Raw genomic sequence first — 25,606 nt, 5'->3', positions numbered from 1 at the left:
TTGCATTTTATTGATCAATTTTAGAAAATAAAAAGTAAATTTTGAATTTTCATGGGAAACAAAGAATTTGTCTTTTATATTATTTGACGTTTTGTACAAAATTACTTAATTTGCACGTACATTATATTTTATATATATATATATTGATTTAAATTTTTTTTTATAAGAAATTTGTTATTACTTTTAATATATCGTAAAGATATTATCACTTGACAAAATTATTTTTTAATCATCTTCTTTTCGGTGTATGTATAAATATTAAGAACATCGATTTGTTCTTATATTAAATATGAAAATATGAAATTGTAAAATTACACAATGAAGAAGGTATAATTAAAAAAAAAAACAAATGAAATTTTTAAGTTTTTATATCTTTTCGTAATTATCATCATTATTATTAAAAAACATTTAATTATCTTTGAAAAGTTTTATAGAAACTATGTAAAAAATCGTAATAATGTTTAATATTATCATTAATCAAAAATTTTTGAAAATATTGCTTTAATAACATTGTAAAGTATTTTTCAAATCATAATATTTAATATTTAATAACTAATATCAAATATTTAAATTTTAAATGGATTTTTGAAATAAGATTAATAATAAGTATTAAAATACTTTTAAAATTGTTTTTGTATAAATAAAACTTGGTATAATTCAATTATCCACATCTAAAAATACATAAAACAATTTATACAACATTTTCATAGTAAACACAAATACATAATGGACTATAATGTTGATATTGGCCGTATTATGATTTCTTAACTTTTAAATTTATTACATTGTTTATGTAGAATTTTCACATACCAGATTTCGAGAAACAATTGTTACGATTTGAAATTTTGTTCATATATTTGTTTGTCATGGTTAAAAATGTTTCAAGTCCATTTTTTATTATAATTAATTTTAGCTGGAAATATATAAAGATTACACATTAGGTCATAACGTACTAGTATTTCGAAAAGAAAAAGAAAATAAAGACAAAAATGTTTTTTTATTCCATGTCGAGCTAATTCGATCCATTTAAAATTTACTTACTTTCCTACATTGGACATGGGACTGAGCAGAATGAAGAAATGTAGACGAGTTCTACGTTCGTCGTACAATTTTATTGCCGGGGCGAACTCGTCTGTATCCAGCATTCGACATACACAGTTTCCTCGTCTTTTTTTTTCTTTTTTTCTTTTTTTTCTTTTTTTAATTACAGCTAGTTTCGATTGGTTGTCGACAATGTACAAGCTGTCCGAGTTTTTCTCTTTTTTGTTTTTATTTCCTTAAACGCAATAAATAAATGAATTCGCGCGCGTGTATCATTTACGAAAACGACAATATAAAATCGTTCTGCATTAGTAAATAAATTAAGTAAACGAGCGGTATAGAAGGGTGTGTAGAAGAAGTATAATCGGGATTTTGGGCGTATTTCGTATTTGATATTACAATAATACACTACCGGTTGCATTTTCGTGTTTTTTTTTTGTGTATATATGTACGTGTGTGCGTGCATGCATGTGTGTCTCGTGTGGATTTTTACGTGAACACGCGTGCTCTGTCGCGCGCGCGCGTGCTCGCGTGAATGTCGATGGGCATTGTTCAGTCGCTAGTTCCTACGTCACATTGCACATACAGCTAACGTACAAATATAATGACGTAACGTTTCGTACGACTCTACTTCCTAAAGTCTCTATTACAGCGTGACACTACCCGCCGTTCAAAGGGAGTTTTTTCTTTGGAGCTGTTTCGAGACTTGAATATTTCTGGTTCCGGGATGCTGACTGGAGAAAAAAACCGCCTCCCAATTATTCGATCGTTCAATCGTTGGAATTTCTTCTGCTTGCGTTGATTCTCAGTATAAAAAAAGTTGTTGTTGTTGTTGTTGCTGTTGCTGCTGCTGCTGCTGCTGCTGGGGGGCAGTGGGACTGGAGTATGATGACGATGTACAAATATTAGCAAAGGGCTAGTTGCCATTCGTCGAGCGCTGCATTGCCGGAATTACTGCGTCTCTTTCAGTCCCATAAATCTTACCGGCTTTCTTTGCCATACTGCCCAGCATTTCCATTGAACATTTATGCGCGGATCTCAGTGACAATGCCCATTCTTTCAAACTGATCTCATCCTAAAAAAATTTATTTTTTACGGACAGAATTTTTTAGTAATTCTCTCTCCCTATCTCCCTCTCTCTCTCTCTCTCTCTCTCTCTCTCTCTCTCTCTCTCTCTCTCTCTTTCTCTCTCTCTATCTATCTATCTATCTATCTATCTATCTATCTCTCAAATTTAATTATAAATATTTTTTAATTTCTTATCTTGCTTTTTCGAAACAGAGATTTATTAAATCGTTATGCAGAACATGATATATGACTCACTGGATTTGTAAGTACTATTTTTGCGTCTCTCATACGAACGACAATACATTGTTCCCCTTTCACGTGCTGAAAATCCGCGCTAACTTCCTCAACCTAAAAAAAATTTATTTATACATATATTGAATATTACACATATATGTTTGATATATATGTAGAATTAAGTTATTTATATATATAACATAATAAAATAATAAAAATATAAATTAGTTTAAACTAGAATTATTTTCCTTTTTTCTAAAAGACATTCCATGATAATTTTGTAGAATTTATTCAATATTAATTTATGTATATATTATTTTCTAATGGTATTTGAAACAAAATACATGATTTCTATTATTAATCGAGTTCAAGTAATATAAATTTATTTATTCGTTTACCTGGTCAAGAAAAACAAGTTCAGGCTTTGTCGTGGACTCGGGATGCAATTCTAATCTATTAGGATACAGTTTTGCATAACGCGTTTGCCACGCACTCGCGAAAGGACCACCCAATTTTTTAATATAACCGTGTAAAATGCAATCAGATCCTACAACAAATATAATCTTCGATATAATCAAAATATTATTACACGATAGAATTATCATTTTTCTTACCTTTTTCATCCGCGTCGAATCGCTGTTTCTGTTTAGCTTTTTTCTTATTTTCCAACTAAGAAGGCAAGAAAAATAAATAAATTAAGAAGAAAAAGAAAAAGAGAAAAAAGAAAAGGAATGGAATAAAAGTAGCGATAAAATATTAATCCTTTCGTTCAATTTAATCATAGTAACACTTTTAAAAATATTGCGTGTATGTAAGATTATCTCCCTAAACAAACTTCTCGGAAAGGTATTCTGAAATTCTGAAAAACTGCCTCTTTTTTGAAAGGGATAAGAAGAGGATAAGAAGAAAAGTAAGAAATATGGAACTATTCATACCTTGTCCGCCTCGTTATTGATTGTCTCGAACACAGTTTCGGCTACCTCGGCCTGCCATCTCTCCGAGATGGTTAAAGGGAAATTTTTGTACAGTTCTTGATCCGCATCCGTCAATTTGATACCCTTAGTGTCTTCCTCGTCGAAGGAACCGATATCGAAGGCATCTGCGGCGTTCACCTCGCCGCGCGGCGGTATAAGCGGTGGCGTGTATTTCTGGAGATAAACTTGTTGCCAATCGATACCACTGAAAAACGGGTGTTCTTTTAACTCGTCCGCACCTGCACCTCGACATCCAAGTCTGTTGTTGATATCTCGTTGTAGCAGACCTTCCAGCAATGAACGCAATTCTCGTGAGAACGTTTCTGGCAGTTCTACGTTCTGAAATTATTTATTTTTCCAAATTTTAATATTTATCGTCTCGAAATTTCGAACATATATTCGTGTATGTCATTCATTTACGATACAAGCGACGAAAACGATACCTTTCAAAAGTATTTGATCAAATAAATCTTTGTTCGTTATCTCGTATTAGTGTGGAAAAGAATAGAAAGAAAAAAGAAACTTTTTTTAAGCATTTTTTTTAATCACATATTTTGTTACTTTCATTCCTTAAAAAATCCTTAAAAAAAGAAAAAGAAAAGTAGTAATCGAAGAAGAAAGATTATTTGATCAAATTCGCAAACACACTTGCGATGCGATAATTTGTGTACAAAACAATACGTAGAGAATCTCAGTAACGAACCTTGGTTAATGTCATATGATCTATTTCATGTTTGTCTTTAGTTTTATGTTGTCTGAATGGACTATGACCCTTCAACAATTTATGCAGCATACAACCGAACGAGAACCAATCGGCGCTGGAATCGTAGGTTACACCTTTCGAAAGCACTTCCGGTGCCATATATCCGTGCGTTCCTCTGAAAAAAAATATTTTTCATCGTTTATTCACGAAAATATGACAACGGTCGTATTAAAAAAAAGTAATATCTTAAGGGTAATAGAAGATTCGAACGATGATATATATACATATATATATATATAAAGAAATGATTTTTACCGTCAACCCTAATTACTTACACGCTTGCGTGCGGTTTCTTTTTGGAGAAATCGCAAGCCAATCCCAAATCCGATATTCTGACGTGGCCATGCTCGTCCAGAAGGATATTGGCCGGCTTCAAGTCTCGGTAAACGATGTATCTACGGTGCATGTGTTCCAATCCCAATATTACTTCTGCCGCGTAAAACTTCATCTCTCGCTCGTTGAACACTCCGTGCTGGCTTAGATGGTAATGAAGATCGCCACCGTTCATCAGATCCAGAATGAAACACAGTTTGTCCGGCGTTTGGAAGGCGTACGTCATGCACACTATAAACGGACAATCGACCTGCAATAAACGTGAACGTGAATTTTATTATATAAAGTAAAAAGTTGTTATAATTATTATACACATATTTATATATATATATAAGATAGATTTTTTCAAAGGTTAAAATCTATCGTATTTTTAAGATGTTATTACAAGGTCGAGTTAAAGCTTACTCCAGTACTGACTGCCGAAAGCATTATCCTTTCGTTGAGCGCTAAAGTTTCGCCTTGCTTCATTTTTATTCGTTTCTTGTCAAGGCATTTCATCGCGTACATTTTTCCCGTGTCCGCTTTTCGACACCCGTAAACTTCTCCAAAACCGCCTCTTCCTATTATTCGATGCACACTGAAGTCGTTCATCGTCAGCTGAAAACAGGGTTAACGTTCAACAACGAATATTTCCATCGTTTTAATATCGTTAACGTTATATCCAATTTTTTTCGAAATCGAATACCATTAACCCTTTGCATCCTACATTTTATTATTATACATATATTTGTATAATGTAATATATTACGTTCTATCACATGCACATGATTACAATTACATTGATATAACTCTTGTTACTCGATCGGTAACCTTGTTAAGTAGAAATACGAGTGCAAAGGGTTAAAATAATTAATGCGTTTGTGACAAAAAATTTGTAATCGTACCTGCATGTTCAATTCTAGGTTTTTCCATTGACAAAATCGCGTGTACTTCTCGCTGAAAATATAAAAACGGTATTTCTTAGCAATGTGTTTTCAAAAAAAAAACCTGAGCAAGAAGCTGAGGGAGACAGACAGCTGGACGTTGGTCACATTCCTTTTTCGTCCACAACATACCTCTCGAGAAACTTTTTGAACGGTTCCGCTCTCAAGTGATTAAAAATCTCCTCGATATACGGCTGTAAAGTGATCCGATATTAAAATAGAACGAAAAAAAAATTGCGTCTCGCGCGTATTAATCTCTCATCGATATCGTAGGATTCGATTAATAAGATTAGGAAAGGACCAACCTCGAACAAATTAACGGGAACCTCGTTTTTCATAAGATATTTGTGAACGTGGGACACCGCTTCCGACGAGTATTCCTGAAATCAAAAATGTATCCCCTACTGATTAAACGATAAATCGACACTGTCTTCGAAAAAAACATCCCTGAAAAAGATAATCTCCTTACGTAAGACGACAAAATTCGAAACTAGTTATGCCCTTTTAATTTCCATCCAATATGACGTGATTAAATATTTTCTTAATCATTTTTTACGTTTCTCTCTCTCTCTTTTTTTTTTTTTTTTTTTTTTACATACATTTTCTCAAAGAGACCATCTTTTTCAGAAATATTCTATATACGCGGATACGTATATTATCTACGACGATGCTGCCCTCTGCAAGTCACTTTTTTAAAAAGACAATTTTATTTTACGATGATGTTACGATGAATTAGTAGAAAACGTGTTAGTTACTTTTAATCAGCATCGTCGTGGATTTGAAAATTCGAAAAGTCGCTCGGAAGCGACGACGCGTAATTAAAATAAAAGCAAGAGGAGGCGATACCAACATATTTGGAGATTAATCTCAGAATCCGGAACTCGTTCATCAACATTTGACGATTTATCAACATTTTGAACTTCGAACTTTGATCAAACGCGTGGTAAAAAAATTTCTTCGTCGCCATATATACGTAACGATTGCGATTGAAATTAATTTTGGAAAAAATAAAACGGGAGAGGAGGGGGGCGGGGGGAGGGATTCAACGCATGCATGCACAGTTTTATAATAATAGAAATATCGAAATCGAAATATTATTAGCCGAATGCATGGACGAATATTGATATTAATATCGGCGTGATTATATTCGTTCGTGATAAAGGATGGTTTACGCAATTGGGATCTTGTCGTAATTCTCAAATAGATAGAAAAGAATCACGCGACCGTATCTTGTTTATCGTTTTTCACTTTTATTCTTTTTAACGAATGCTGGTGCTGTTTTTTTTTTTTTTTAATCGAGCGATTAGAGTTTGGATAAATGAAATTTTATTACTTCGTCGATGTTACGTAAACAATTACCGAAATATCGTTTTATCGTTTTTTTTCATAATTGAAAAAAGAGCGATAAAATTTCTACGAATCAAAATCTTTTAAAGACTTGACTTTACCGCGTGAGTCACTTTTCAAATTTCACGAGAGAGCGATAAAAAAAAAAAGAACATCAAAAATTTGAATAGAACGTTTAATCACAACAATATATTGGCATTGATAATCCGATATTGTTGCACGAATCAAAATTTTTGAGCAAAAAGTTTGAATAGACTTAGTCGATAAAAATACTAGGTAAGCATTCTTAAACCGAATAACCGATTATTTCCATCTGTGTATCGGTCGGTAAGTATATATATATATATATATATATATATATACAAGGAGGAGAAATTTCGGCCGAAGGTTGGAAATTTTTGTCACGCTGTTGCACATTCGTCGTTGGCAAATTGACCGTGTTTGAGTAGACTGGTCGTATCCAATAAAAATATTAGATAAGCATTCTTAAACCGAGTAACCGATTATTTCCATCTGTGTATCGGTCGGTAAGTATACGTATATACAAGGAGGAGAGATTTCGGCCGATGGAAGGTTCGAAATTTTTGTCACGCTGTTGCACATTTGTCGTTGGCAAATTGACCGTGTCAATAGAAAACTCGCGTTAACAAAGAAGATGGTGTCGAAGGGGTGTCGAAGGGAAAAATTGTAAGCACGATTAAAGGCGAGGTTAAAATTAGGGGCAAAGCAACGGGAGGGAAAAGTAGCGTGAAAAAAGGCACGGAAATAGTTTCTCTTCCGAAGACATCGAGGGCCAGAGATTAGAAGCCCTGCTGCGCCATGAAAAGATCTATTCGGAATTCTCGTTCAAACATTCATGCGAGCCGACCTAAGGAAACGAGGAAAACGCTTCCTGCTTTTACGCGGTTTTCTTTTTCATCGTTTCGGAAAGCGATTTTCCTTTCCTCTTTCACCGGTTCAAAGATAAAAAGCGTCACTTTTTCAACTTTACTCTTCCTCCTTCTCCTCCTCCTCCTCCTCTTCTTCTTCTACTTCTTCCTTCTCTTTTTCTTCTTCCTTTATTTTTCTCTTTTTTGTATCAACAGTTTTTTATACACAACACACACACACGCGCGCGCGCACGAGTTTGAATAGATCACGGACGTTTCAAGGTGATATTCCACATTTAGAAAAATAATTGCCAATTCTTCTGCCGATTCTTTGACAAATTCTTTCTAAAGAATTTTTCATATTTTTCGAGTGTGGAGAAATATTCCGTACGTGGTTATTTTTACACGATCCATTTACGCGTATACGTAATCACGTATAATATCGATTGATTTTCATTCGATTCACGTATCCGTATGTAGGAAGAAAATTCTTCTACGCACTTAATCGATAAAAGGATCGTTCCCTCCGTGAAATTCGTAATCGGTTCGAAGGCGAACCGGAGAAAAACCAACTAACTCGATCGAATTGTGCGATTATCGGATAATCGAATAATTTGGAAGAGAAAGCGGAGAAAGGAGGGAGCCGCGACGAGAGAGGCGGACGAGGCAGATGTTTTTACTCACATGGGAGTGTGCCAGCAGCTCCTTCATGATGAAATTGTCGTAGATCTCTTTGGCAAGTTTTCTCCTCTCTTCCGGGCATTCGAGTTTCTCGTACGCCTTGATCTACAATGCATAAATGAGAAATTCCTTATGGAGTTGGATGGCGAGATGCGTGCCACCACGCTACTGGAACTTAAATAGTGTGTGTGTGTGTGCGGGCTAACACGAACCTCTTCGTAAAACCTAAGTTGCGGAATCGGCTCCTCCGCCACATTCTCGCAGTAGTCTTTGAATAAGAGGTAACCTGCAATCACACGAAACGTAAGAGGGGAGGGGGAAAAAAAAAAAAAAAAAAAATAAAAAAAAATAAAAAAAAGGAAAACAACTTCGATCCTTCGTTTCGATTTTCGCTCGTTTTCGACGATTCTACGATTCTAAAAAAAAAAACTTCTTTACCATTTGTCCATACAGAAAAATAAGCTCGAACGAAGCGAAAGCGTTCGCGTGCGCACACGAGTTTCATCTTAAGCAACGGATGTCGGTAACGAAGGGGTCGAAACTGCGTTATCCGGGACAAGCTTAATAAATGACCGCCGCCCTATTTTAATTCACCTACTTATAAATTACGACGTTAACGAACTAAAAAAGTACGAATGTCGGTCTGATTCTTCGGTTTTCTTTTTTTTTTCTTTTCTTTTCTTTTCTTTTCTTTTTTTTTTTTTTTTTTTTACTTCGAAATAATCATTCGCCGACGATCGCTCGATTATCGTCGACGAAATAATAATAATTAGATAACGCGATGTTTGAATTAAGTAAAATTAGGATTGCATCATAATGTAAGAATATAATTGATCGCTTTCGTGTTACGATATCGACAAATGACACGAATTATCTAAACTTTGTTAGGTTATATAATTATCCGGCCGACAAATGCTAATTAGAGGCGGAAAATTGTAGCACAAGTTGAAAAAGTTCTCGTCCACAGTGCCACTTTAAGAAAGAAAGAAACAAAGTGTAATTAAGAAGCAAAACGTCATTCGATCTATATATATATATATATATATATATATATATATATACATACGTGCATAAACATAAAGTGGAAACGTTATCTCAACACTCTCTCGTCTTCCGTCGGATTCCTAAATTTCACAAACTTTTTTTTTTTTTTTCTTTTTCCAAATTTTAAATCGGACAATGGAAACTCGACGACGGTAGTTCGAAAAATTGCATTTGAATTCTAAATTAACGTAACAAATATAATTCTTTTCGATTATCTCGAAATATTTTTTTTTTCTATCAAACGTTTTATGAATTTCGTTGAAAAACACGTTACATTTAAACGAATCTTATTTTAATCCAACCGTCAAATAATATAATTTTATAATTTTCCAGTCTCTCGAAATTAAAGATCGAACCGGTTCAAGTTGCAACGAAGAGAAGAAGATTATATTATAAAATCATAGATGCTATTCGAGTGCCTCAAAATTGAATCGAAATTAAATGGTGAGAAAAATGCGTAAATCGGATTCTAAAAACTTTCATTTCGATCATCGTCGTGTTAGACGGAACTTATCATCCGAATGAAATGGGAAGAAATGCGTTTTGTCGATCAATCGGTGCACAGTTCAACGAGCATTGCAAAATTGATTTTCAATTCTCTTTGCCACCAGGCTATAATTACGCGTAAAAAGCGGAGATATTATCAGACCAACTATACTTAGAGGAACGGAGAAATGATCTGTGCGCAATGTAAAAACAAAAAGTTCATCGCGAGCATTGATTTTTTTCCCCTCTCTTTTTTTTTTTCTTCACGGATTCTTGCAAAAATTCGAACGGCCAAAATTTTCTCGAAAAAATCATCTCTCATTAAAACAGGACTACGTATTATCCTCTTCTTCTCTGCTCTTCGACGAGCACGACGAAACACGATCGATGTCGACCTTAGCTTTCCTTCATTCCCCGTAATTCGAATAATCGAGTTAAATTTTTCTTGGAATTTTTCCACAATGATAGAAAATATCGATAGAAATTAACAGAGTATTTTTTCCTGTCTTCACGTATCTTCACGTGATAATCTCTCTGTTAACATCGAATTTCTAAGAAATTAATCACAAATACTTGAATTCACGAATATTCGCGAATCGAATTCAAAGGATTTCGAAGGATTCGTTAGGTTTTGTATTATCTATATAATCTCGTAACTCGTTTCAGATCTCTCCGTATGGACGAGTTGAATTGGATTAATTCGAAACGAATTATCGAATGTGGTTTCTCGAAGAAATCGTATCCCGTGTGTGTGTATATATATATATATATATATTCGCGCCCTTGCCACGAATAATCGATAATTCCACGATCCACCGAGTCAATCGGGATTAACAACAAAGTATACTTGAAAATTGCTCACCAAACATTTGATTGAATATTTTATCGAAGTTAACTTCCTTCTTCTTTTCCAGATATTTGTGCATTACGCTTCTCACACTGCAACAGAAAGAAGTACGCGAGTGTAACGATTACATAATCATATCTATATATATATTCGATGTATATTCGATCGTATAAATCGTATGGAGAAAAGTAAAAGTTATTTGAGGATGATCGAACAAGAAATAAGAATAAGGAACGTCCGAGTCTAAGAGCGATTTCTTTAAAGCGAATGTTATCTCAAAAATTATCTTTCTCTTTTAGACCTTCTTGGAAATGTGGTGGGGGTATCGGAATATGGCGACCGCAACAGTTACGGATGGACGCGAAACCTCACATCCTTTCGTATACCGATTATCGCGATACCTTACAATCGAACGTTTCGCAACATCGAAACGATATATTAAAATTTACGCACGCAGATATTTTCGTTTCTCTCGAAGAAAGTCTCGGCTCTTTTCCTTTGTCGGTGGTTAAAACGTCGATATAAACGCAATCGTTCGTATTAAACGATAATTCTTTTTATCGCGTTCTTTCTTTTTCTTTTTTTTCTTTCTTCTTTTTTTTTTTTTTTAGATACGTCGAAAGAAAATTCGAAAAAAATGCAAATTCCGAAAACCGCGAGTGAAAAGGTTTGACGAAAAAATCGTTTTTTGTAACCATAAAAAAAAAAAGCAGCATTACGTAAAATCGAAGCTGCTTGTTATAATCGCAACTGCAGATCTAATTGCTCTTAATGCACCATTATTCGACCTGGTACACGCGATTTTCCTCCTTCCTCGTCGCTATTCCGTTCCTTCGTCGTATTTACCATATTTTTTCCTTCTTTTTTCACCACGAATATCTTTTATTACAAAATCCCTTTGTAAAATCGTATGAAATTTTATCGCGTCTAAATGTTAAACGACGATTATTAATTCGTAACTAAAGAAAAACGCGCACTTATTGGATAACTTCGTACACTGGATACAGCGGTTTGATAGAGTTCCTCGTTCAAGCGTGCTTAACGCGTTTAGTCCGCGTTTCTATTGGAGGAATCGATTACCACCGAGCGATGAAAGATGATATCTTTCCACTTTACCGAGTATAAATTATCCTTGTTATTATTATTATTCGTTAAACTTTCGCGCGAATATGTCAATACCTTCTATTTTTTTTTTTGTGCGAGTATTCACGCGACCGTTTCGTTATAAACGTTTCACGCGAATTTTGTTGCGTCGAAATTTCGACGAATTTTCTTGAAGTTTTTACGTCGGTCTCGATATTCCATCGCATAGTTGAAGAAAGAAAAGAAAAGGAGAAAAAATCGATTTACGATTTAACGACTATAATAAGGTGACTTTGAGTTAACCTTGAGCGTGAAAACAAGACACGACCTACCAAGAGAATTGCACTTTCGGCACACATTTGCCATTAACGTTCGTACGAATTCTCGGTAAGCTTTCAAAAGGAAAATTATTTAACGGCGAATAAATGTTTACGAAGCATGGTCGAAATAATTGGGTGAAACATCGCTAGCAAAAAATCGTCGGTAAAAAAGATCGTCGCGGTCTGCTCGGATGATTCGAGCACGAATAACGATAAAGACGCTAAACGTGTAGCGTGGCATTTTTTAAAATTGGGCGGGACAGTCTATATATATATATATATAATATATATATATATACATATATATATAATACACTTGCGATCGAAACAATTCTCGATTAACTCGCTTTGATCAGAGAGGAACGATATCAACGATGGTTAGTTAACTATCCGATTACGATACGCGGATTTTTTACGATTGTTCATTGTCGTTGATATAACATAATGCCGATATTGGATCGCACACACTACGAAAGCCGATAATAATTAAACCAAAAAATTGATCGAGGGGGAAAAAAATTGTTTTTTTTTTTTTTTTTTTTTTTTTAATCAAAAACTTATTTCTTAAACCTATTGTTTTAAACGGTTTGTGTTTCGAATTCTAAAAGAGAAAGCGCGCGAAGAATACGTCGAGAGAGCGAAAGAGAGAAACCGAGTCGGATTGTTCTCGGTAAATTTGTAACGCTCGGCATTCCATTCCACCTTGTTTCAAAGCTAAAAGTTGTTTGTTGAACGGTAAAAGAATTCTTCCACGATACATACCGCGAAAATAGACCATCACTTTTCGTATAGGCAATATCCGTTCCGCGTAACAAGAAGCGATAGACAAATCCATTTCAACGGTTTCCGTTATAGATTCCGTTGTGCCACCTAATCCGATAACTTAAGTGAAATACGTGTGTCTTGTTAGTCACTAGGCACACATACGTATCTAACTGAGCGATAAGTTTTCGCGCACTTACAATTCCTTCTTTGTTGTACGAAGAAAAGAAAAAAAAAAGTTAAAATTTACCAAATTGAAAAGAAATAATCGATGTTACGCGATCCGTTATATTGTATTTCGAATTTCTTTTATACTTGATCTGTATCTCGACGTGTTCTCGAACGACCTCGACCACGACGAGTCCGTTAATTTGGCAACCATGTATTATATATACGTTTCCCTTCGCGTTTCGTAAATGGACACGAAATGGCCGCCGTTTTTTCTCGCCGTTACATATTAAAGTTTCGCACCAAAACGTTTCACGCGATATGGCGTAGTATAAATTTCCATCGATAATTTTTTATTATCGTACATTTTATACATTTACGTATACAGATACCGAATATATACAGGGATCGAATTAACGGGGATACGTTTCCACGAAAAGCTCAAGAAACACGTTTGAGAGTTACAAAATGCTATTTGAAATAAACGGTTACGAAACAGAAAAGATTGGATGCGCGATTCTGCCAACGGAAGAACGATCGAGGCAAACCTCTCGAAGCGGAGGGAATCATCCATTGCTGGACAAACTTATTTGCAGGCACGATGGATGAGTATAGACGATAGCGACGAACCTGTCCATTAGTCCATTCTTCGGTAACAAGATCCTCGTATCCGGGACATCGATGTCCCGCGTACGTAAACGTAACTCATCCGTGCCTCATCGTTCCCGTTCGACAAATACAAACACGTACGAATAGGCCGAGAGAGAGAGAGAGAGAGAGAGATAACTACGCGAATATTTCCATCGAAGAAAAAGAAACGAGCAAACGTATAACGATAAAACGTGTCCAACTATATATAAATACATCGATAGAAATCGAGACAGAGGAGGAGACTGGTATCGATAATCTCGTAACTGGTCGATTTGCTAATATTATTAGTTGATAAATGGTGGTGAAAGAGAGAGCCTTGAAGTGATATTATCGTGAAAAGCTTGGGGGAGAGGGGAAACCGATGTTTTCGCATCATTGCACCCTCGAGAATATTCCCGTCCTATTCCACCAGCCTTATTAGAGTGAGAGAAGAAACGAGGGAACGGGACAGCGGATCGAGAGAGAGAGAGAGAGAGAGAAAGAGAAAAAGCGTTTTGCGTGGTGGACAGAAAAACGTGTGCCGAGCGAATCGTTGGATCGTTAACCTTTACGAGGAGAGTTACGAGTTGTTTAAATTCTTGCAAACGCGTATGCAATCGCGTATAAAATCGAAATTGTAAATTTTCCAATGTGTGTTCCTCTCCTGACGCGAGAGATAAGGCACAATAACGCGAGTGGTATTATCAACGATAATATCTATCTCCACCACTCGCGAATGCACGAGTTTTCGAAACGAGTGTGCGAAACGTTACGAGATAAATCTGTTTGTATACGCTCTCTTTTCGCATCGCGTAGTTGTGTGTGTGTGTGTGTGTGTGTATAGGGTTAAAATTAATGTCGGATAATCGATTCGTCGAGGACCACCGGTGCAAAACATCGATTGAATCTGTATTGACACGTGGACCGGTGTGTGTGGTTATCGATATGTCGATAATCTATATACCAGTGCTACGCGTATATCCATTCTAATTTATAACGCACAGCGTCTGGCTTGTTGCTTTATTCATCCAGCTTGGATTAATTCCGATAACACGCGACAAATATTTGATTTGATTCTCGCTCGAGAATGTGGAGGGGGGAAAAAAAAGAAAGAAAGAAAGAAAGAAAGAAAGGCGAGAACAGCTCTTCAGATTGGATGTTTGCCGAGGGATAATCGGTGGAAGAGGAGCGATTATCGGACGGCGGAATTCGTACGATCGACCGAACGAACGATCAATTGAAACGACCGCTTTGCCTTTTGCGGCAAACACGGCAAGAAAATAATCTAAGTGGATAATCTGTATTGCTCACTCGAGGGAATGAATTTATTGCGGTTAAATGACGCTCGTTACCCGATTATACGTGAAACACTCGTCGTGAAAACGCTTTCTAACCATATATATATATATATATATATTTCTCGTATATATCGTTCGCGCGCGATTGTAAAATACGGTTAAAGAATTCGCTACTAGAATTATTACTCTTATCGTCGGCTGCTTCTATCGCGAGGAAACAACGGATTCTAAAACTCGCTCCACTCTTCTTCTAACTTTTTCCGTTTTAGATCGATCGGTCGCAACACGTGCGTATCGTGGAAACGAGAGTTGGAAAAAAGTTTTGAATGTAGGAATGCGGCAATTTGGCGGCGAGGGAACGCCGTATAAATCAAGATCCGGCCGCTCTCTGCTCGCTCCCTTAAAACTTTCTTCCTCGTTAAAGGGGATAGGAAACGAGAAGGAGGAACAAATCGGACGAGGTCGTTCACTTCCGGGATCAATTTCCTCGATTAACGCGGACACGCTTCTGCTCTTCTTCTGCGTTATACAGCGCAGAGAGGCCGTTTCGTCGCTTTCAGAATATCCATCCCGCGCGTAGTACACGACGGGAGGGGGGGAGGGGGGAGGGGGGGGAGGCGAGCGTTCTTACAATCGAGAGATACAAACTAGTGCTCTCGTTCGTTTATAATTTTACGTGTTCTCCTTGTTTCTCTCTCTGTTTTTACTGGTTTTTTTCTTTTTCAAATTAAATCTAACAAATAATCCCTCCACTCGGCAGCCGTGCGATATCCATCCGCGGCGAGAAACGATCCCGAGCTTCGCACTTCCACGAAATCTTCACTCGGTTTACAAATTGGGTTTTCGTGGAAAACTGCAGTCTCATTTTGCTCAAAAATGAAACGATGATTTATAACGATTTATTACGCTCGAATAATTCTTTCTATATCTTTTCCCTCCCCCCCCCTTTCTATATTTATTATTTTCTTTTTATTTACGATTGGAATAGTTGAGCAATGAATAATCGAAATGCTTGTATAAACGATGTTGATGCGAAGAATTACGATCGATAAGGAAAAAATTAAGTTAGTTAGTTGCGGTGTAATTTGAAAATTTTGTTACGTATCTCGCGTGTATAAAAACACATTTCGATTAGATAAAATTATATCCGAAATGTGTGTCGCAAATAATCCGATTAAATTCATTGACAAATTGATACACTAATTATAAAAATTGCACAATCGTATTATATATATATCGGACTTTCTCTCCGTATAAATAATTGCCACGAGATATAGATTTTAGGATTTTCAGTTCGTTTTTTCAAACAATTGACGGAATGTCAATTTCGAATATCATCGAGTTATCGAATAAATATAATTTTCAAACACACGATTGGATCGTATTCATATTTCGGTTAAGTCGAAATCGTTCTTATATTATCCTATAAGAAAAAGAATATAGGCATTTAATACCACAAGGTTGTATTTCAAATATAGCACTGCATATTTTCACTAAACGATATAAAAATACGCACACAAGGTGATTCTACAAACTGGGACAAGCCATAACTCTCTCTTTTAGATACGATGATAGGAAAAAGATCGAGTTTTTTACGCGTGGCTCGAGAGGCCTCTTATCGTTCCGCTATAATGCAAAACAATTATGCACATGTAACGCGCATCGCGATACGTTTCCACGAACCAAAGCGTTTCTCGCCATACTCTTTTTTATCTTTATAATTTGTTACAGATTTATTATTCCTTAAAATGGTAATTTTTTTGATGATGATGATGATGATAATAATAATAAAATGGAAAACGACACGCGATGATGGAGAAATCCGGATCCATAAAAATATCGTAAAACCGTATAACGACAACAACGATCTTTCGTTGCATATACGTTAAAATTCGTACGACAACGTTGCCCGATCGCAAGGTTGAGCTCGACGATATCAAGGCCCGTTATATATCGAACGCTCGTGTAACCGCGGTTTTAATCGGTTTTCACGGTGATTTTAATCACGGTGAACAGAAATCGTTTTAACTTCGCTTCACCGGGCTACGTATAATATAAACGCGACTGTTCCAACAATCAAAACAATCCTTTTGGCAAACGAAAACCAGTATCGGTTCTATCGCTGGGATCGAGTTTTCTGACGTTCGCTAAATATTTAAATTTCCCTCCTAAATAGTACGATTTCGTAAGCGCGCGTCGACTCGAAGGTTTCGAATAAAGAAAAAAAAGATAAGTCGTAAATTTAGATCGAAATCCGTAAATATTTTCAAATACGCCCCACTTTATACCCCGGTGTAACAACATTTTCACATACATTTCGCAACTTTGTTTAACCTTATGCGATCTCGTGTCAAATCGAACGAATTCATTTCATCTCGAACGTTTAACAATTTCGTTCCTTCCGTTACACGATTCGTCGAGCAGCATCGAGGAAAAAGAAAAATATCGCGAGAATAAAATAAAACGTTTCGTTCGAGTTACTCGTTTGATCGAACATATTTGAACATATCCAATGGCCAGTAGTTGTTTTTGCGCATCCGTGTTGCGCAATGCGCGATGTGCAAAGAGTGGAGGCTAGAGGGGACAGTGACTGGAAGGATAGATGCCTCGTCACAATATATATTCCGAGACAGTACAGAAGTTTGACAAGTGAATCGTGCGCACGATTCAGCATTCTTCCCCCTCCCCCCTATTAATTCCTTAAACACGTCAATTTCTCGAAACATAAACGTGTTTTCTTCCCTTTGCTCCTTTTTTCTATCTTTGTTTTTAAATCTTTGTTTATAAATCGAATGATTCAAACGAACGGTGCAAAGTAATCGTTTTCTAGATTATAATGAAATTACGCGCACCACCGATCATCGTTAATAATGTGGAATAATGTCTTTTCATTGCGTTTCGTTAATTTATTATTATTATTATTATTCTTTCTTTTTTGTATTCGTAATGTATAAAATACACGTTTATGATAAAGATTGTCTATTTTTTAAAATATTTTTACGTTCGTGTAACTTTTTAGCGGTTTATTTGAACGTATATCCACGTATATCGTAAAAGTGAAAAATAACTTCTGGTATATAATCTGCGGTATATAAGACGTATATTTCAAAGTATTTCAACGATATATCTTTTATATATTCTTGTTCTCCAAATTATTTTATAAAATCAATTTTTTAAAATCAAAAGGATAAATCTTCGTGGAAAACTATTCGTCTGTATTGTCTAAATTTAAAACATTTAAAAAATTCCTCGTTTATTAAATTTGAAACATACCTTCAAATTCTTACGAGTTTCACGTTTAAAATTTCATAGCTAACTAACCAGTCTCCGGAGATGTTGTATAAGCATCGTGTCATCTTTGCATTAAATATTAACCTCGAGTATTCCCTGCATAGTATCCCTGTTGAAACAAAAAAAGGAAAGAAACAATAAAAAGAGAAAATTAAAAAAAAAAAAAAAAAAAAAAAAAAAAGAAAAAAAAAGAAAAAAAACTAAGATAAAGACCCGCTTCCGTAATAATTTATAAAAAAAAAAAAAAACTATTTCTCTATAATTATATTGTATTTCTTTACAAATATAATTCGTTACGAATAGAAGCAATTTTACTTTTTACAGAATTCTTCTATATTTAAAACACGAAGCAAAAAACACGTAGTAGTAAACTAATGAATTTCCAAGAGCTCGCATCGAATCATCTTTTCGTATAAATATTAAGTTGGAAAATTGATCTGCACGATGTTATTATCGAAACGAAAGAGAGAAGAAAATAAGGAAGGGGGGAGAGAGAGAGCGAGAGAGAGAGAGAGAGAGAGAGAGAGAGAGAGAGAGAGAGAAAACGGCTCGTTTCTGGCGATCGTCGAAGAGATGGTAAAAAACTAGAAAAGGATCGTCGCGGTGCGTGTTTCATAGATCGATTTGCCTTATCTAGTCTCCAGTACAAACACACGTGGAATCTTTGGTCGATCGTTGGCGGATTGCCAGCAAATAGGAAGACTGCCATCGAATCGACTTATATACGTATTCGCATCGTACCTTCGGAACGGAATGTGTTTTACGGAAATAACATCGGTAACGTAAACATTGGCACATTATAATCGATGCGAAATATCGATCGACGTTTATGCCGATTACATTTCCTTCGGTATTCCTTCGTAGACCGATAATCTCACGTGTTACTCTGTAAGTACACGTTGTCATTGTTGGTCGTAATTATCTTTATTTGGATCTCCTGTTAATAACATGAGTAAAAAAAAGAAAAAATAAATAAAAGAGATGAAAAAGTGAATGACTTTTGACCATGAACGCGAGTATAGAATATAGAATATAGAAACGTGTTTAAAACCGTGCAATTTGCAAGAATCTATTCTATTTCCTTTGTTATTACGGTCGATCGTTGCGAATGTTAAAAAGTCATAGCGAAATCTACGAAGCAACACCGCGTAAAAAAGCATCAACCGCGTCTTTCAAAGGTCCTTGGCCTTTCTTACATTCAAGGGCCTTTTCGACACTCACACCTGGGGAAAACCAAGCAACAAACACGGGCAAAAAATAGCATTCAATGAATCATAGTAGCGATGGGAATAAGTTATGCACGTACAAGCGAATCTGAATTAATTCGATCGATCGTTATCGAGCGTTTACATATGCATTTTTTTTTTTTTCCTCGAAAAATTCAAGCATTGTACGATCGTACGATCAACGAGGAAGAAATAAATAAGGAAGGGAAGAAAAATATGGATATTAGAGATTGAAAATATTTCTTTTATTTCGATGCCTAGAGTAGTTTGGCAATATTTCACTTACGAATAGATTGATTTATCGATCTCGTTTTCCACTCGTCAATGCTTTACAATATTTTCTAATTTCTTAATGTCTAAATATTTATCGTATATATCGCTCCTTGTCCAACGTCTGATAAACGTTTGACTAAAAGGGCAAAGCTACTTTTTTAACTAGATCTTTAAGCAATTTTGCACCGCGCCAGTGACTCGACGCGATAAAAGGGCTCCTCGACATCTCGTCGCGCACAGAAAGAAAATTCTTTTCCGTTCGAAATTATAACTTTATCCGCTAATAACGTAAAATCTTGCTCCGCGATAAATTACGCTATCAACAGGCCGAGCTTGTACCGATAATTTCGATTAGGCGCGTTACTTTCCGTAAACGGGGATAGAAATCACCGACGATATTTTATCTTAAAATTAAATAGATATTGGAGTTTACACCTTCAATCTGTTAAATAAATATACAACATCGTAATTTGAAATCATCGTTTTTTTTTCTTTCTCTAATCAACGAGCAGTTGTTGCGTACGATAATAGTTTTTCGTTTCAACGCGATACATCTAGTAGATCTATATTTGTTATATATTCGACTGTGAAAAGATCGAATTAGGTAGGGATATAGGAGATACTTGGCTAACTGGCCGTCCTTTTATCGCTAATTTTCATTCGTTTCGACATCGAATAGATTTCAGAAACTCGAAGCTTTCGAAACGACACTAATACGTGGATAATGGAATAAGATAAGAAGACCGATTTATTCGTCGCGAAACACATCTCGACGAAGAAATTTCCGTTATTCTTTATTTATTTCCATTCCCATTATAAATTCTTTTTGCACAGTTGCAAGAGATAAGGAAACGGTTGTGTTATTTCTCGAGACGTAGCAACAGGTAAATTTAATAATTTTCATTGCTTTTAGGATCGCTTTTATATGCGTTAAACGAAGAAGGGAGATGCATATTTGAAATTTCTTAGAAATTTATCCTCCAAGTACGACATCAACTGTGGACGCTTGACCATGTTGTGTTAAAAACTGTAATACCGACTTTTCGCGAATGAAAGATAACTTCAAGTCTAACCACGACAAATGATTCGTTATATTCGCACTTCACACGTGTCGAATATCTCGCGTTATTTTAATTCTTTCGTATTGCGTGGTTTTAATATATGTATATATACATTTCATTTTCACTATTGCTGGATTCATTTCCTAAAAATAATATAGTAGAACAGAAGAGAGTCACACTTACGGTCGCACTTATCATCGTGATTGGACTGTTGTGAGAACAGGTCGCGACTCGAAAAAAATATCGAGAAATCGACCTAGATTTTGCTTTGCGAGAAATAGTGTTACAAAAAAAAAATTATTCAATTGTTCGAGAATTCATTTTTTTTTATATATATTTAAAAATGAAATTTTTCGAAACACGAAAAATTTCATAACACGACAAATCTGTTTCCGTATCTCGCTATTGATAATAATAGTAAAATTTTGGATTTCAACACAATGTAGACAAAATATATGTAGAATAAACTTTTAATGCGATGCTTTTTTTTTTTTTTTTTCCTCGTACAAATTTGAAGGAGTGAATTACAGAATAGATATGACACCTAATACACGGTTCATATCGCGAGCAGCGAATAATATTCGATCGACGATGAAAAAAAAAAAAAGAAAAAAAAAAGGGTAAAATTTTAACGATTTGTATATATTATATAATATTTCGAGCATATGTGTATCATTAATTATTTTATAATATAAACACGTTACATAATCTAATTGGACAATCAAACGAATAACATTATATGTGTATGTTTACGAATCCATGATATATTCTTTAATTTTTTCTTATTCTTTTCTTACATCACTCATAATCACATAGGCTAATGAAAATGATCGATTACGTTATATTATATATACGTTAATTACAAATACTTGAAAAGAACGATCATCCAATGGTATAGAACGTTGGTAAACAAGAGAGAAAGTATTAATTCAAATTTTATTTTCCCAATTCTTCGTAACTTTGATAAAAATACGATATCCGATGAAATAAATTTCCAAAAAAAGAATTGTTAATCACGAAAATATCGTCGTAACCATCATTTTTATTTCGATATTTCGAAATTCTGGCAGGTTAGAAATAAATTTTATCATTTTTTTTTTTTTTGCAAATAAATAAATCAAAGATATTTCGAACGCGATAATTAATTTTTTAACTAATTATCCGTTATAAAAACTTGCAACAAAAATTTTACAATATTTCTACATTATTCTCTATGCGTATAATTCATAATTCGATTTCAACAAGAAATAAGATATAAACATCGAAATATAAATCAGTTGATAAATTAAAAGTAATTGAAAATAAAAATGAACTATAATTTTCTTATCTGTTTGAATTCATACATGTACTATGCAATATGCTATATTTAGAACAAATAAACGTAATAGGTTGCATTATGACGCAAATAAGGAATTCTTATGCATGTATCTAGCATATACATATACGCGAGCATAATATAAATTCGAAATAAAAGAAAGAAGAAGAAAAAAAAAAAATTAAAAATTACTTATCAATTGTTTCTTCTATGCTTGAAATGATGGAATCTTTCTCCCATCTTTGTCACAATGGTTATCTTTTCAATTTATACGACATCAAATGTATTGGGCAATACATTTTTCTCGTAATAAATGATTATTAAGTCGAATATTTATATGAACGTATTTACATAACGTAGTATAAAAATATAATGAAGATATAGAGAGAAAAAAAAAATATCGATATACGCAAAATAAATTTAGATATATTGAAGATAATGTAATTACGAATTAATATTATATATAATATTTAGAAATGTTATGAGATTAAATTTTATAAACTATAAACATTCTCTTATATCAATTCTATATAATCGATCTTTATTTAATTAAGAGTAATTTATCATTATATCATTTCAAAAATAATTTCTCATATTTTATTTAAAATAAATTAAATGATATAAAAAAATATTTCCTTTATATTGATATATCCTTAAAGATAATACGACAAAAAATTTTGTTTACACGTTTTACTAAATGCTATTTTATAAATATTATTTTATAAATATCGTTCTGACGGTCAAAGAAAAATTGCTATTCACGAAAATGATAATTGTTCGTGAAAGTATCTTAAATCAAAAAATAAAAAAAAAAATAATTAAAAATTTAAGAGTTTCTTTACGGAATCATGTACAATCGTAATTTGATCGATCTTTTTCTCTTTTTTCTTTTTAATATATTATTTTAATATATATTTATATTATTTAGATTTTCAAAACGAAATTCTGATTAATTGTTTTTCGAGCGATTCCATAGAAGAATATAATCTTTAAAATTGATTCATAATTCTGACAGATGCAGATCTTGATTTCAAGAATTCAAACATCTTTCACAACTCTTATGTATAATATGTACACATATATACAATAGATGAAATCTCCATAAAATTGCAATTTTTATTTATTTTCTTCTACCAATATTTTTCATATTTGTAATTAGATTATATTATTTAATTCTTTTTGTTTATTAACCGTTTCTCTTCCATTCCATACGTATAAGAAAAACGCTTTTACATTTCATATGTTAAACGAAGCATTATATCTCGTCCATATGTAACAGATGAACGAACGAACAATTTTTATTATGAATGAAAATTCATTTTATTAAAAAAAAATTTTATTCTACAGAGAGAAATAAGTATTTGAGTGAAAATTCGAAATAAACAGTTACTACGATACCTTCTCACTAATGAAATTTTCTTTCATCTTGAAAATAAAATTGTTCGACTGGCCTTAATTGTTACTTCCGTTACTTGTAACCGATACCGTTCATTGTTTGTAAACATTTTTCTGGAATGGCGCGCCGCTGAAACGAGCGTAGCCAAGAAACCGAAACATCGGTACGTATGCGCGAAGAAACAAGGAGGAATCGAGACACCGGACTAGGGTTAGACAAGGAACAGCTGAAAGAAGAAGGGAGGGGCAGGAAACGTGGTGAGATGTAGCGATGGGATTAATTTGATTATTATTTTCGAATGTACAATCAACTTATTATTCTTAATAATCGTGAATAATTTATTATAAATCGATTACGAATCTAATTTTAAAGTTACTCATCTGTTACATACAAATATATATGTATGTATATATTAATTTTTTTTTCATTAAATGATAAATAGAAATATTAAAGATTCAACGAAGAACGAATTACGAATTGATATTTTAACTACATTATCCCAGTGGTTAAAAAATCAAATTATATTTAAAATTTACACGTAATATAGATGCATTCTATTTATAATTATATATATATATATATATAAATATATATAAATATATATGTGTATGTATATATATATTTCTCCGTGTTCTCTGTGTTAATATTTTAAAAATTATTCGTTTTATGCATATTGCATATCCTTCAAGATGCAACCATTTAAGCGGCCTTGCATCTATCTAGTATCGTATTGTAACCTATAAAAAGATCGATACGATTACGATGAAATATCAACTTACGAAAGGGAATCGTTTCCATAAAAACGTTCGAATATCTAAATCTAGTCTAAACCTACCTTACGTAGGTTCGTGAATATCAAACGACAAACGAATATATTTTGCAATGTTAGAGCATTGTTCACGAGTACGTCATTCCCATCGCTACAGGCGAGACTGGGGTGGATGGATTGGCAAAAAGCTGGTCGGATCGACTAATATCGCGACATATACCTGGGATCGGGCAAAATGATTTTCTTGCTTGCACGAGCGGCCGGTGTGCTTTTGCTCTTCTCCATAGCCATCAAGTAGCTGACGTCGGCCAGCACCGCCTCGAGGTCCGCCATTTTCCTCGGTGGTCTCTAAATTTCTGAACGTGAAAAACGGCTCACCCTGGAGCTGTTTCCTCGTCGACACTTGGTTCACTGGCCGGATCTGTTGTTCTCACTGTCGCGACGCCGGGAACGATGCGGCCGACGCCGACATTCTGATCGAACGACCGTCGTGCACCGATGTTCGCGAGATTGACAGCTTCGTTCAGGATCTGCGCGCGATTTCCAGCGAGGGAATCTCGACTCTTCGAGCTCGACGCGAGGTTAACGACACTCCCTTGGAACACAACACACTCACCCGCGCAACTGTTTACCGTTCACGCGGGCGACGTAACATCGATCTTCAACATATTCGTGGCGAATATTTTAACCGACGAGAACGAATGAAAAACGTGCAAACTGACGCGAATTTGCACGCGATCATTCACAACTAATACGCATAAACTTATACGGGGAACTCTACTCCTTACCGACTGACAGCTACCGAGCTCGAAAGCCTCGAGCCCGCGCGCACTTGTGCGCTGATTGGCGGATCCCTCTGTTTGTTGCTCGTTCAACGTCTTTTTCACATTCCTAGCGACGTCTATCGTGCCAACACTGAACGAGTTTTAGTTCCTAACGGTTTTCTTATTAACGATCTAGCTTTCCTAACGATTTTCTCCTTTTATTAACAGTCCGGTCTCTCGCGTTTGCCCGAGATTAATTCATTCGATGGATTAAATATTTCACAAAATAATCGGACACGATATATATTCGCGTCACAAGAAAAAAAAAGTTGTTTCTGACTTATATATTTAAATTCAATCGTTGATCGAGTATAAAATATATGAAAAATATAACGTTTGTATACTTTTATGGAACTATATAATAAGAATCTAATAATTTAAAATATATTTTATCGATATTTAAAAATATCTTGAATGTATCGCCATCTATGCCGACGAATTCGTATTACGCCATTACGATGATATTATAATAAAAGATAAATAATTAAAAATTGCGTGTAATAATTTTTAATACAAGCACTGTCGCGTAGTTTCATCATGACAATTAAATGTAAAGACACCAGCGCTGTCTTTACATACC

The 25,606-nt window shown here is 34.6% G+C and overlaps 1 protein-coding gene across 7 annotated transcripts; it reads right to left on the bottom strand.

Moving 5' to 3' along the window:
- Window positions 1–626: 626 nt before the first annotated feature.
- Gprk1 (G protein-coupled receptor kinase 1) lies at window positions 627–25,572 on the bottom strand. Of its 7 annotated transcripts, none has more exons than XR_015291429.1 (16): window positions 24,423–25,572; window positions 10,626–10,702; window positions 8,446–8,519; window positions 8,237–8,338; window positions 5,642–5,716; window positions 5,469–5,530; window positions 5,298–5,349; window positions 4,819–5,010; window positions 4,356–4,663; window positions 4,021–4,195; window positions 3,279–3,656; window positions 2,958–3,012; window positions 2,742–2,890; window positions 2,365–2,457; window positions 1,042–2,116; window positions 627–913 (listed from the first exon to the last, which is right to left on the bottom strand). XR_015291429.1 is itself a non-coding variant. In XM_086905700.1 (16 exons), exons 3-16 carry the CDS (start codon window positions 10,687–10,689, stop codon window positions 1,958–1,960), a joined length of 1,938 nt encoding a protein of 645 aa, XP_086761826.1. In that variant the 5' UTR covers window positions 10,690–10,702; window positions 18,145–18,271; window positions 24,423–25,034; the 3' UTR covers window positions 627–1,957. The 7 variants fall into 7 exon arrangements, 6 of the variants coding, with proteins under 6 accessions (XP_086761826.1, XP_086761824.1, XP_086761823.1 ...); XM_086905700.1 differs by adding an exon at window positions 18,145–18,271 and having other exon boundaries at window positions 627–2,116; window positions 24,423–25,034; XM_086905698.1 differs by adding an exon at window positions 18,193–18,271 and having other exon boundaries at window positions 627–2,116; window positions 24,423–24,996.
- Between the last annotated feature and the right edge of the window lie 34 nt (window positions 25,573–25,606).

Source organism: Apis florea, unplaced genomic scaffold (assembly GCF_048593485.1).
Source record: "Apis florea isolate Af1SG1 unplaced genomic scaffold, ASM4859348v1 contig_2492_pilon, whole genome shotgun sequence".
Classification (NCBI taxonomy): Eukaryota; Metazoa; Arthropoda; class Insecta; order Hymenoptera; family Apidae; genus Apis; species Apis florea.
Note: the sequence above shows the minus strand (reverse complement) of the source record. Positions and strands in the feature narration are given on the sequence as shown.